Source organism: Gavialis gangeticus, unplaced genomic scaffold (assembly GCF_001723915.1).
Source record: "Gavialis gangeticus isolate Ggan-Ray unplaced genomic scaffold, GavGan_comp1, whole genome shotgun sequence".
NCBI lineage: Eukaryota > Metazoa > Chordata > Crocodylia > Gavialidae > Gavialis > Gavialis gangeticus.
The window spans coordinates 34,678,730-34,693,634 of NW_017728993.1; the positions used below are offsets into that span (position 1 = coordinate 34,678,730).

Sequence of the window (14,905 nt, forward strand, 5' to 3'; positions counted from 1 at the left end):
ACAAAAAAAAACCCTACAAAATATAGTCCTGTATTTCTGGCACAAGTAACTGTGCCAGGCTTCTTATCTGAACTAGTTTTAAAATCCCAGTTGCATTTGAGTTCTTTCAGTTCTCATGAGTTTTGTAGTCTGTCTGCATGGCCCTGCCTTCTGCTATTTTTAAGAGAGCAAAGATTCTAATCTCTCTCTCAACTACAGCTGCTCCTCGCTTAACATCGTAGTTACGTTCTTGAAAAACGTGACTATAAGCAAAATGATGTTAAGTGAATCCAATTATGTCACAGTAGTTACCTACTAGCAGGCAGCAGCCAAACAACATTATAGCCAAACACTGAGCAACTTTAAATGAGTATGTTCTCTAATAGAGCAGCAACGTAATAACAAAACGATGTTAACCGGGATGGCATTAGGTGAGGAGTACCTGTATACAGTTGGTCCAATAAAAGATACCACCAGAACACCTTTGCATCTCTCACTTCCTAGACCATCACAGTTAGAACAGTAATCCAGGCCTGTTATTAAGGGGTTGTTTAGAAATAATTCGAGAGGATAGAGAATATGGGTAAGAGCAGTAAGAACTTATGATCCTGTAGGCTAAGTAAATGCATAGGCTGTTGCTTGTTCACTTCTGTTTGCCTCAAATTAGGCTTCAGGCTCTTCAAGCCAGGAATCACCCCTTCATCTCCTTCTAGAAAAAACAAGTGCAGTGAACCCCTCTTCATGTTTGGGCCATCTGACTTTTCAAATATTAGTAACAGCACTGTGGGTTAATGGTTCTGGCTACTAGGGCTGTGCAAAGCTTCAGTTGCTGCTTCGATTCGGAGTAGATTGGGCCCAGTTTGGTGGCCAAATCTCCGAATTGAATCAGGAGACCAGTTAGTCTCTCCGAATCAAATTGGAAGCCTCCAGATAGATTCAGAGAGATTGGATGATCTGGCCATAAACACAGATTTATGTTTTTTCTACGTATCTCAAGATACTAGGCGCAGCTTGTGAACACCGAGATGGTGGGGTTAATGGAGTGTCCCATGGGAGGGGGAGGTCCCCTGCGCACTTGGCAGCAGACCCGGAAGTGAACCAGAAGTACTTCCAGTCCACTTCTGGGTCCACCGCAGAGCATGCAGGGACTCCCCCTCCCCGCCCCTTGGCTCAGTGACTGGTGCCTCCTAGGTTTGGAGGGGCACCCAGTTTCCCCCTGCGCCCAATTGCTGAGCCAATCAGAGCGCGAATAAAGCGTTATGGACAGACAGACAGACAGCTTAAGTCTTTTATACTATTAGAATTAATTATTTTTTTAGCTTACTGACTAAAAACTTCTATTAAGAAAGAGTTATGGTTGCCCTTTGTCTTGCATCCTTCCAGCATGTCAGTTTAGGAATGCTCAAATTTCTGACAAACATGAAACTAAGAGTTAAGGTACACACATTAGCACAACTTTGTCTGCCCCCAGAAGCTAGCAGTAGCTACTGAGAATGATCTGCGTGCACTCCAGGTGCACAGACAATGTTAAAGATGGAGTGGACCATTCAGGAACAGTCTTGCAATGGGAGACTGTTAGTGGTGTAAGAGAGGTTTATGGATTTATTGATGGCTTCTATGGGTGAAAGTGAATTGGCTTAAAAAGGTTACAGGGTTGTTTAATTTAGCAAGTGTGAACTTGCTTCTGGGGCTAGCATCCGAGCTTGAGTGTAGAATGTGTATAGGTTGTTCCTCTTTAGTACAGTTCACCTAAACATAAGTTTGGACTTACGAACAAGAAAGGTAATATCAGAGTCTGCCCTCGTTTTGAGTGGCATAGATTATCTTCCAAGGTACAATGCAGGTATATTTGTTATGACTATATCTGTTTATCACTGACCTGAGCTCCTCGATTCCTTGTCTCTTTCTTATTACTCACTCTCCTTTGACTGCTTGTCATGTTTCCGCTGTGCTTGAGTACATGTACTTCAGTCACTCAACTCAGGCTCTGAGTCAGTTTGGGTTATGATCCATCTCCTAAGCATATCCATGGGCTTACCCTCTGATCAAGAAGACAGAACTTCAACTTCATGTGTCACTGACCGGCAGAGGGAACCAATTTCCTGTCAGTGTCCATCAACCTCTTATATACCCAAAATGATTTCTACTGAGCCCAGATGATGCAGTTTAACAGTGCTCCAGCACTAAAGCTTTGACACCATTTTCTGGTTGTATAGAAAATGCTCTGCTTGTATCCAAGAATCAGTGGGACAAGTCCAAGACCCTCCTCGGCATCCCTGCTCTGCTCAGAGTAGATCTGCGGTTTTAGCATCAACAAAGAGAATCTCAGTTTCTGTATTTCCTTTGAGAATTGGCCCAATCTTCTTTGGCTTCTCCTCCACATCCAAGACTTCAAGCATCTGTTGTCATGCTGGTGTGTTTCACCAGTTCTTAATTACTTATTGATCCAAATGGAACTGGAACCCTCTTTGCTGCCCTTGCTTTCTCTCGCACTAACTGTGGATCTGCAAGGTTCAGCCACACTTAGAGCCATGTCTGTTTCCACATCCCCTGGTACTGCCATCAAACTCTTCCTTCCAATCTAGCAATGGCCACCGTTCTACTTATGCATTTGGTTCTTACCAGAGCCACAACAAATGAAATGTTAGCTATCTGTTATGGGTCTCCTGCTGGCAAACTGTGTCCCCAAGGATTTTTCCCAGACTTTCCAATGTTACTGTTTTTAGTCTTAGGTGTACCATTCCATAAGTGTCTTCACAGAGAAGTTGGACCAACCAGACTCCTCTTTCTCTTTCTTAACTTCACAGGTGCCCACTGTATAACTGGTTGCTGTCCCCTCCCCCCATTGGAAGGATTTTTCAGATCCAGGTTCCACGACAGAGGATCTGCATTAACCTAACCTGCTACCTCCTCCTCTCTGGATGAGGCTGATATCCTTTCTCTGCTGCTAGAGATGGATGATTTGGGAGGTTTCTCAGATCTTATGAGTCAGGGCTGTCTTAGCCTTAAATATTCCATTGGAGGACATGGCTGAATTTTGCAAAGGCTGGTAGATATAGCTGTCTCTTCCCATCCAAGGCATTCATTCTATGAATGAGTTCATTATTGATCCAGCCATGTGTTGGGAAACACGCATCATGTCAGCTTGTGCTGCTTGGAAGGTGGACAAGTCGTGCCTGATACTTTTATTCCCATCCCATGTCCTGCTCTCTTAATGTTGTTGTGGCTAATGAAGAAGCAAAACAGCTCCACAACATTCTAAAAGATAAGGAGGTTAGACTTGCTGGGGAGAAAGTTGCATTCATTGGCTAACCTATAATTCAAGCTAGCCACCTACCGAGTCCTGTTAAGACCATCCAAATTTCCTTTTCTGCGAGTGTCTTGTGACATTCACCAGCAATCTGTTATTGTACTTCAGGAATACATTTAAGATCAGTTGCAGGTTGCTACCTCATATACCAAGGCCTCAGCTGTGGTCATAACACAATTTTTTCTGGATTCCCAAGGAAGATTCAGAATATGGTGGAGAACCTCACCTTCAAATGAGTGGAGCTGTTCAGCTCCTGTTACCTTCATGTGCTCAGTGACTCAACATGGCCATTTTTTTCTTAACTGGAGTCTACCTGCCCCTGAAAGAAAGTGTCACACACAGAGAAAAGATCATTTCAGCAGATTTCTGCTTTTCCTTCTCTATTTATACATGGTCTGCAAGAAACTCTAAGGAAGTTTCTCACAGCAAGTCAGTCGATTCTAACCAAATCAGCTCACTGCCCACCCAAAATTCCCTTTCCCTGTCCCTTTCTCACAGGGTGTTACTAGAAGAAGAAATCTCCTGACTGCCTTTTTGGGGCAGTGGAAGAAATTCCTCCAGCTCAAGGAAGAGGTTTCTACAGTGATTATTCCCTGGTTTAAAAAGCTGAAAGAGAAATAGCAATCCATTTTAGACTTGAGAAATCTCAGCACTTTATCTGCAAACTCAAGTTTAAAATGGAGACATTAGCAATTATTGCACCATTATATATTATTTACATGTTGCTATCAAACCTTCCCTTTTTAGTAAGGGGCAGGACACTCCAACCACATTTATACACCCTGCATCTCGCACCCTGGATCCTGTATGGCACTTGACAAGAGAACGGGTCTGTTCACCCCCTGTTAGAGACTTTCTCATCTTCAGCAGGAAGGTGTAAGCCAAGTTGGATAGATTTTTGCCCCGGTGTCATGTCTCTCCTTATGAAGCTTTCATTCTTGCTGTACTGGGCTATATACTCATGTCAGGCTGTGATGACTTATCCCTTGACTCATTTAAAGAATACTGTCATCTCAACCCACTGCTGAAGAATGTCAGTCTTGTTCCAACCAGCAGTCCTGACGTTCTTCAGGGGGCCTGTTAAGTGGTCATTGCTTCAAGAAGAAGTGTTGCTGAGAACCAAGCTTTGATGCAAAATTCCCCCATGCCCCTTTTTGTATTCCATACTGGTCTACTTGTGGACTTGCCAAAGGTTTCTAAGTTTATCACTGAATTCCATCTCAGTTCACAGATCGACATGCTGTTGTTTTCCAAGACTCATTCCTCAAGAACTGAGGTATTGTTTTACAAAGAACTGAGACCTGCTCTACTGTCACAGAGCTAAGCTATTCAGAAAACCTCCTTGGCCAAAAGTTCCAAAGATGTAGTGATTTCAGTGGAGACTATCCAGTTTAGATGTTGCACCGTGTTAGTGTTCTAGGAGGCCAGTAAAGTGAACATACTGTCATTGGCCAGATCTCATTCCACCAAAACCAAGGTTAGTTCAGTGACTTCTCCTGTCTTTGCATCTGACATCTGCAAAGCCACCTGGGCTTTTTTGCACACCTTTACTCAAGCCTTGTACTATCATGGAAACTTGCAGGGGTGTTACTGAATTTAATGAACTGGTCCTGCAGTCAGTGTTTGGCTAGGATTCTGAAAGCTACGTCCAGGGCTAGAGACAGAAATTACACACAAACTGGTATAAGTGATCAGAAACCAGTTCAGATCTGTAACTCAGCAGGGCTAGGGACCGGCATTACACATAAATCAGTTTAAGTGATCAGAAACTGCTTTAAACCTGTAACAGAACAGATGTTCAGTGCATATAACCAGTTTGAAAATGGCTGAAATCAGTTTGAGACAAACCTGGTTGAGTGTAGTATCACACTTAACTGATTTCAGTCAAACTGGTTTATGCAATGTCTGTCCCAGACCCCTTCCTGGTTTAAATTAAATCAGATTCCCCCAGCATCCTGGCATGCTCTTTAGGCTGGGCGGGGCTCTCTGCTCCACAGCAGAGCTGGCCCCTCCCCTCCCCTCCTGCTTTCTGGCTGGAGCTTACAGAAACTGCAGGCTTCCCCCTGCTCCCCTCCTCCCCTCCCCACTCCCTGCTAAGCAAAGATCCCTGTCCTGTCTGCCTTACACAGACACCTCAGCATTAGCTAGCAGACCACATGCTGGCTGTGGTCTGTGCTGTGGCAGATGGGACAAAGGTAGAATCAACAGGTAGCTAGTCCTTCTGTGTTCTTAATGGGGTGATAAACACTGAGTTATCAATTCCTTGCTGGGCTGGTCAGAAGTGGGGGGAACACCTCCCTAATCAGAGCATCGTGCCAGTGCCTGGCCATGCCCCCCCCCTCAGCTCAGCATTGTAGAAGGGAAGGGAGGGCTGCTCTAGCAGCCCCTGGCTTCTAGCCTAAGCCACTGCAAGTATGTGCCTGTATTTCTGGAATGTCTCGGCAGTTACAAACTGATTCAGCCTAGCCAAGTCAGACTAACCTGCAAAGATTGAATCAATTCAGGCTCAGGCTTTTTGAATGTCTGTCCCTAGCCCAGAAGTCCAGTGCGCACAAACCATTTTCAAAATGGCCAAAATGGTTTAAGATAAACTTGGGTGAATGTAGTATCAGTTTAACTGATTTAGGTAAAATCAGTTTTTATTGAACTTCTGTCCTAAATCCCCTTCAGAATTCACAGTCCCCCAACAACCCAGGATGCTTTGCACCTCCCTTGCAACCTCCTCCCAGCAGGGTGGGTGGGCTAGTCTTGACCCAAGCTGTCTGCTCCAGCTGAGCAGGAAGGTGTGCTCTAGTGCTTACCCCTCTCCCATTCCCTCCCCCCCTCCTTTTGAGCGAGGCCACTGCAGGCATGTGGCTGCATTTCAGGAATCAAGTGAATGTGTGTTCACTTGCTTATCAGTTCAATCTACTCAGTGTAGACTAACCTGTAAAGATTGAATTGATTCAGCCTTAGGCTTTCTGACTGTCTATAGTTAGCCTAGGAGAAATAGGCAATGCTTTGGAGTCACTGATAGTGAGAATGAGCATATGGACAAACACCTGAAGGAGGAAGAGAACTTACAGCAGCTGGTATTCTTGAAAATGTGTTGTCCCCATGCACATATTCCACTTCCTGCCCTACTTCCCATCTTTCTCAGGGTTTTGAAACTCTGAGATTGTGCTCCAAATGAAACTAAGAAGTAGGAAGTGTGTTTTGCCCTTTATGCCTGTACAGTACGCAGGGTCCATGCATACTGTATCAGTGCTGCAAAAAGTGTCCACTCTGTGTGCTTGAGACATGTACACACATAGTGGGAGTGTACCCGTGGACAATACATGTTGAAGAATCTCAAAGAATTCCAGTTACTGGTAAGAAACTACTTTCCCTCCCTCTCTATGGTTCTCCATACTACTTTGCCCCAATCTCACACCCTTCCCAGTAAGTGTTCAATTGAGTAGTCAGTCAATTAATTTATTTTCCTTTAAAAATGCTACATATGAATTATTTGCTGTACTGGAGTTGCATTTCTCCAAAATAAAATAATTTTGGCAATGTGCCAACAGAATTTTTTTTTATAAATAAAGATTTCAGCCAAGGCTAGGATTTCTTCTGACATTGATTTAAGTATAGGCTAGGTCCACTTGCCAGAACAAGGCCCAGCTCATGTGGCTAAACTCACTTGAGTACTTGGATACTTGGTTCAGCTATGTGCATTGTCATCCGTTTGGCACATACTTATGCAGACAGCTAAATTATTTTTTAATGCTAATAGCTTCTCTAAAGGGGTGAGTGGGGGCTGGGGGATCATAGTATAAAATGATGAGAGACTGTGATCCTTTGGAGCAGAATCATAGCCTGGGATTAGATGCTCAAGTCTAAACAAAAAGTAAATAAAAATCTGCATCTGCAGATAAATAAAAAAACTGCATCTTTTATGTGGTATGGCATCTTGGAATACTATTCCCTGGCCATGGTGAAATATTTTAAATCAAGAGGAGCACAAATAGCTGTATGTGCTCAGGCTTCTCTGTGAGATGGTAGCTCAGACAGATAGGGAGGGAGGGAGCCAAACTTTCTTCTGAAATGGAAGTCATTGATGCTTGTCAATACATTGTATATTATTATTTTCAATTTCTATTCATATATTCCAGCACTGCATAATGAGTTCATTTTATAAATCCCCAAGTAAATATCATTATTTAAACCAGTTTACCTCTTAACCCAAACTTAAGCTGGCTTTCTTGCCACTAATAGAAAAGTGTACGTTTTGGTTGTGCTTGCTGTTATGTCAGTAAATATAGTTTGTTTTACAAGTGAACTATTTTAAACTGATTAACATCTTAGATGGCTTTTATCTCAAATATAGGTAGAAGCTCCATTCATACCAAAGTGCAGAGGCCCAGGAGATACCAGCAACTTTGATGACTATGAAGAAGAAGATATTCGTGTGTCTCTAACAGAGAAATGTGCAAAAGAATTTGCAGATTTTTAGTACATGTAAGAGGACAAGATGACATCAGGGCTCACATTGGGATCTTTGCACTCTGTTAACTGATGAGTTGGAGCTGAGACCGTCATATGTCAAAACAGTTACCTAGTTACTTCATTCCACAAAGCTGACTGAGGTCTTTATTGCCATCTTCCATGTGTGCAGTTTGCACCAACCCTTATAACTAGGCACAATTAAATAAGCACTGCTTGTGCTGTAACACACAATACTAGACCACTTTCCTACTTACCTTTTGTTTCTGTTGTTCCTTTGTTTCTGTGTATTGTTCATTTCCCCCCTTTTAAAACAAAGTAGTTTTTTACCCACGAATGCTCCATTTTATTTTGAATAATGTATTATTTGTGCGAGTGAAATGGAAGGTGTTGCAGCTAGTGTGATTTAGACTGAAGTGAAAGATAAGTGTTGCTTCTAGTCTGTGCCAGCAAATATTTCATGTCTGTCTTGTGTCTGAGGCTACAGTTTATAATAACTTTCTTAGTAGCTCAGACTAAATCTAGCCAGCATTTTTAGCATTTTTGAAGGTAGTATTTATCGCCATATAAGTGTATGCTAAATTAACTTAAAAACCCTTCTTCCTGGAGACTGACCAAATTTAGGTGGAATCAGTTGGACAGCTTAAGTAGGGGACAGTAGCTAGACCCTGTGCCTTGGTTTTCTACATACTTGTAGTTCTCTTCACTGGCTCCTTCCTTTGTGTTCCCCACCTGGGCAGTAAATAAATATGCCATAACCAGACTGTGCCATGGGAACCACACAGTCTCTTGAACAGGAGCAGTTCTACTTGGTCTGGGCTTTGGACCATATTCAATCAAGTGAATTGCCAGCATTTCAGTTGGTAGGTGTTAAATGGATTGTAGCACCATAAATCCTAAATTCTTAAAGGAAGTTTTGGTCAGTATTGTAACAGCATATGACTAATCTTTTAAAAATGCCAATGTTGGGGTTCCTAAAGTATTACTTGTTTCAAACCTTTTTAATTTTAAAAAAGGCATCAATTTAAAAAAAAATGTAAAAAATTGCTCTGCTATTAGCTATAAGAAACATGGGTTAACAAATGCATTTAATGTAATGGATGTATTGCTAGATGAACAAGATTATCTTTTGGTTAGCTGTTTAAGAATAAAGGTTATTGCCAAGTTTTTATTCTGGTATACTATATTAGTAAACCGAGGATGGAGTACTGCTGTGATTATTTTGCTTTTACAGTGCTTCGTTCATGTGAAAAAGAGACAAAGTTAAAAACTGCCAGTTTTTAGTTATGTTGTGTCTTCATTTCTAGTCTACTTTCTTTCAATGAAATGGAATGTACGGTCACACAGATAAGTATTTGGCTTAATTATGTTTGTATACTCTCACCAACTGACTTAAAAGATATTGCTACCCTGTGTTAGCTTTCAGCACTTTTACACATTTATTTCAGTGTTTGTTAATAATCAGTGACTCAGCACTTTTTTTTTGCTTTTAAATTTATCCATACCAGTTTTATTTGTACACTTGATTCTGGCTATCCCAGTGACCTGTCTTAAAACAGCACATTTAAACGGTTTAAAATAAACTAGGATCATATTTTATGATCAATTTGTGTGCATATACAAGGATGAATTGTTTTTATTAAAGGTGAGCTATATTGATGCATAGCCATTGTATTTCTTTAAATGTCAGATAAACCACTGACACTATTTCCTTTTAATCTGTATGACACTTCTTTTAAAAAAAGAAGAAGCCTTTTTAGACATTTTACAAGCTAGTTTGAAATGTACCATCCAACATTCTGTATGTTTAGGTTGTCAAGCATCTTTGCACAACGTCATTAGGAGGCTGTCACTGATCACAGTCTTTGTCCACCCATATTTACATACGTGCAAGAAAGTATAAGAGACTTTGCTGTAGCAAATTTTATGTAACAAAAAGATATATCATCACGTTAATAAATTTAAAAAATTCTTTGTATGAAAACATTAAAATCTTTTGTATTTCATTTAGACTGAGGACATGCTGTTGTATGCTAGCTGTACGCGATAAATTCTACAGTAACTTTGTTGTCATTTATGAACTTTAAAAGATTTTAATAAATGCTGGAGATCACAATTTAATTCTGTTATGATTTTAATTTTCAGTCATTACATTTATAATTATAAAAAAGCTTCCAAGATTTTCTGTTCTGTAAAAAATAAATAAATAAATAAATAATTAAAATTAAAAAAAGTGATAATTCACTTTGAGTGTATAGTGAGACAGAAAAATCTAGGAGACCAATTCAAACATGTCTTTTTGATGTTGGAAATAAACTCCATCTGAGCATAAGTTGAAAAGGCCTCCTATTTCCATGGGTTTTTTTAAATTTTATCAAAAGCCTGTTAGGTATGAAAAGTAAAATAAATTTCTAACATGGCATAATAGACTTCAGTAAGAAAATGAGATTTTACTTTGGAAAGGGAGGAGGAGGAGGTTACAGTTTCTGTGGCATTAGTAAGTACATTTGACAATGTGAATATTATAAAACCCTCTCATTTAAATACAATCATAAAAAATATAGCCACAAGACTATCATGTTATTTGTATTTAATTTCAAAAATCTTTTTCACAGTATGAAAAATTGTATATCTATGACAGTAGAGGCTTGTTAATTTTACACAATTGAGGAATTAAGTGTTGAACTATATGATATATTTTAACTGTACTCTAGTTGTATGTAACTTTCATTTCAAACATAAAGGATTGTATCTCATTAAGTAAATTGCTTTTCTATTCTCTTGTCAGTTGCATTAAAACCCTTATTTTTAAATCCTTTAAGTATTTTACCAGTCTTTTGCAAATAATTAGATGTTTTTAAGTGCTGCAATAGTGTTCAATATAGTAAAAAATTTATATACAGAAGTGCAAATTAAATTATGTACAACACTGCATGAAATATTGTGCTGCTTCTTCTTGAACCAGAACATTGAATAAATCACTGTATATCGCCATACACCTAGTAAATTTAACTTTAACAAGCCTATTAAAAAGGAAAGCTCTGAAATACAATAGTGCTCATATTAAGTTAGAGCCCTTAAATTGTGCAATAAGTTGTTTGGCTTGGACAGCAAGGGTATTAAAGGCATAGTTAAAAGACAAAGAATTGGACCTTTTAAACAAAAATAATAATCTGGCCATTAAATGCAAATAACTTTTCTTCTTTATCGCCTCACATGGATACTTTATCTCTCTGTTAAAAATAACTGTCCATCTTGAAATATTCTTTGCACCCCAACTGTACAAACTGTGATTTTGCTTCTCTGACCATGAAACAATTCACAGGAGTAAAAGCTGTCAGGCCAGCAGATATCTACCTGCAGGGCTTACTGCAAGTGATCTTCAAGAAAGGCACTGTTGCCTCTTTCTCAATACTTCTTTTTTGTGGTTGTGAAACTTAAGGAGTTCTATGTGCTGCAAGCCTATTTACTAGGCTTTCTATTACTTTACTTGTATAATACAGTATTAGAGTTTAGGGATTCTGGGTTTGGCCTTCGGGATTTTTTTTTTTACTTTTACTTTTTTGTAGTGTTAGAATATGTTTGTTTGTTTGTTTTTCTTTTACTGCAAGCACTGAAGATGTCATTCAATTTGGTGTATATAATTTCTGTTCTTTTTAAGGAGAGTTTTTTGTTATCCTGATAAAAGTTGGAAGGAAACCTTCCCTAAGAAACTGCTTTAAAAAAAGAGCAATCGAGCAAACAAAGCCCATTATCTTTTACAGATGGGATCTGGAAAGCTAGTCTAGATCTCTTCATTGGCAAAGTGCTTATTACTGCATTGTCCAATACCAAATAAAAGACAGCACAAAGAAGTCTTGCGTTATGCCAGATATTTCAAAGTTTAACGAGGTACCAGTTGAAGAGTAGTTTGAGACCTTTGGCCTTGGGATTTTCCACTTCATTAATAAAATGCACAAAAAGTGTGTTATGGTTTAGCTAGGCAGTGCCCATTTCCAGTTAGATGGGTCAACATTTCCAAGTTTCTGGCAGTAATGTGTGTTCAACTCCACAGCAGAGGTTTATATAGGAGTTCCCTTACATGGATGACTTTCAGTTAGATTAAGGTGCGATCTAGGCTCTCGTAATAACTTCCATTCTCTAATATCTTGAGGTTAAATGAATAAAGGTCTACATTAAATCTAACAGCTACTGTACTAACACTTATAACTTATCTTCCTGGACTCCAAAAGGCTTGCTTTGCTTCACAGAAATTTGTCTGTCTCCAATAGGAATCCTCTTTGCATCATTATGAGTCACCATTCCATTCAGATTCTGCTTAACGGTGCAAGACCTAATGGATATTTACATTTTCATGAAATCACTTGCATACTTTCACAAGCATCTGTTCTGAAGGTCTTGCAATTACATTTGAAACAATACCTTGGTCTATATGTAGTCCTCTCTTCTCAGGAGGTGAAAAATAATTTGTTACTTGGACCAGTGCAAAATTGGATTTAAAAAAAATCACATTTACTCAATCCCTTTCCTTCTGGAGTATAAGGGTAGCATGCCTGTTGTGCTTCTCTGAGTCAGTTTGTGGCAAGCAGAAAGATATACCAAGGGACTTGCGTAAGCTCATCTCATAGTGCTTTCAGTCATAAAGTTAGCTATTTAAACATTTCTCTTGATAGAGGAAAAATGGCTCAGATATTCACAGGCAAAACAGAAATCACTCACGACTTGCCAGATATGATCTCTTTTCTATCAAGAAGCAGCCTTAAGGAGTCGTGGTGCATCTAGCACAGCAGTTCCTCTGGCCTTCATTCTGTATACAGTGGAAATGACGACTGTTTTGCCAACAACACAAATTGTATAGATGGAGACCAAGTAAAATGGTGTTCGAGGGATATGTGATCATTCTGTTTTTCAAGAAGTTGTGACATGGGGACTAAGGTCAATTTAGAGAGAGAGAAATTGCTGAATGAATGAGACCTAATATCAGCTGAATGCCCCTGTCTGTAATCTGCCACCTTTTAATGGTTATCCAATCAATTCCAAAATTTCAGGGAACCAACAAGGAAAACTTACTAATTTTGGTGACAAGTGGGACACTGAGAGAGGCTGTATCCATTTGTAACTAGGTATTGTGGTATGAAAGGTAACTCGAGTTGTCATTAGTCTCTTTCCTCTTCCAGTTCATTTGTGTACTTCAGTCCAATTAGTTGAATCAGGAAACTGAGGTCATCACCTTCAGGTAAGGACAGAGGTTCTTTGAGGTTTAAGACCTAAAATGGCAGGGCCTGCCGCAGAGAAGCAACTATATTGGTTGAGTTAGAAGTTAAGCTGGAGACCACTGGGTCCTGCCACACTATGTATTATTTGAGTGAAGTCATTTTACCTTTCCCCATTCACATTGTTCTACTTGCACTGAAAAGTGTTCATGTCATGCTCCAGGCAGAGAGCTATTAAGGAAGCGTTGAATTAGACAGCAAGGTTAGGGTTTAGGGTTACCAAAGGAACATTGCTGGTGTGAAAATGGTAACTCAAGAAAAAGATGAGGAGTGACTTTGACACAGTGGAATTTAGGTTCAGTTGCAACAGGTTTGAGATTAGAGACTATTCCTGCCCCTTTTTCTGCCTGCCACATTAGCCAGCATACACAAGTGTGTGACCCTCTAGCAGGTGGTTTGCAACTCTCATTCTTGGATCTCTTAAGCCTATATCTGAGAGACATTTCAGACCCTGTGATTTTTATTTATTTTTTCTCATGAAGGGGAAGTGACTGTTAAGTCCTAATTTAGAGATATTCCACCTTTTCGGCTGTTCATTTGTTTTACTGAGGACTTTTAGATAGTGATCCTTGTTGGCTTTCTAATAAAGGTGGAATTTCTGTATTACTAAAACCTGAGCATGTACCTTGAATGGCAATGAAATACAGGTGTAACATTTACAGACAATAGCATAATGGTAAGCAGAGCACATGTATTTCTGTATTTAGAAGAATTTTTAACTAACATGAAAATGAAAGTTCTAGTACTTAATTTAACATTCTGCTGTTGACAATTAATTTCTGTCTGGACTCTTAATTAAAGGGATATTGTTGAATGCTTGTTCATGCTTTTCACTGTTCTTTAGATCATTCTTGAACCTAAAAATAACACTTCTTTCTCTGCTGTATTTCCAGTGTTTTACATTTGATAAACATTAACCTACTAAAATACTTTTTTTTTTTAAAGCTGAATTTAATGTGCAAGAATGTTGGTGAATGGAGGGCTTTTTCCTAATTTTCTTTTACAATGCGTCAGTTTTGGTTTACAAACTGTAAGTGGCAAGTGTTATCTTCTGTTTGAAGTATGATTCTTATTGTGTACTGACATTGCATCATTTCTATGCATGCCTAGTTTTTCAAATAGCTATTAGTTTACCATAAAGAATGATAGAAAGAAAAGTGCTTTTAATTGCCTTCTGCTTCATAGTTTCCATTTGGACCAGTGCAGTGACTGAAACAGGGGAGCAGGCATCAGGACTTCCATGTTCTCTGCCACTGACCATCGGCAAGTTACTTTACTTCTTTGTGCTTCACTTCACCCTTCTGTCTACCTCACAGAGCATTAAGGTTTAGTCAGTGCTTTTAAGTGCATACACTGAAAGGAACCAGAGAGGAGAAGGGGGTTGATGGTGAGTATTCCTCCCAGTTGTAAGGTTTAGTCTCATACAAGAATTTTCTATGGAGGCTGCTGTTACCTAAAACCAAGATTTTTTTTTTTTCAGCTTAACAGAAGTAAAAATTTCTTGTAATATGCTCTACAACTAAACTTATTCGGAAAGAAAAGGATTCAGCTATAAAGTGCAAAGGGCTCTCTTTCACTACACACATCTAATCATAAAGCTAGCCTGTAATTGCATTTTTTCCTTGTGTGTGTAGGTTTCTTCTAGTCTACAAAACAGCCTTTAGTTCTTTCTAATTTCCCTCTGGTGAGAGAATTTTCTGAAACTCTATCTAATGTGATTTTGCATTGCTGTTACAGTTGTTGGCTTTTAGTTTATCACTAATAAAGATCATTTTCCATGTGCTAATCAGCATGGTGTTATCTCCTAGGTTGACTTAGTCCTATTTTAAGTATTGTCAGCCTCTCAACACTGCTTTAAAAATGTTTAGGTTTCTTTTCA

The 14,905-nt window shown here is 39.3% G+C and overlaps 1 protein-coding gene across 4 annotated transcripts in view; it reads left to right on the forward strand.

Annotated features, from left to right (window-relative positions):
• Nucleotides 1–9,956, forward strand: part of PRKACB (protein kinase cAMP-activated catalytic subunit beta) — an 80,799-nt gene extending 70,843 nt beyond the window's left edge. For all 4 annotated transcript variants that reach the window (XM_019501516.1, XM_019501519.1, XM_019501518.1 and 1 more), the window contains one exon: nucleotides 7,638–9,956. In XM_019501516.1, coding sequence (XP_019357061.1) covers nucleotides 7,638–7,763 — 126 coding nt within the window. In that variant the 3' untranslated portion in view covers nucleotides 7,764–9,956. The remainder of the gene's footprint in view (nucleotides 1–7,637) is intronic.
• Nucleotides 9,957–14,905: the final 4,949 nt, after the last annotated feature.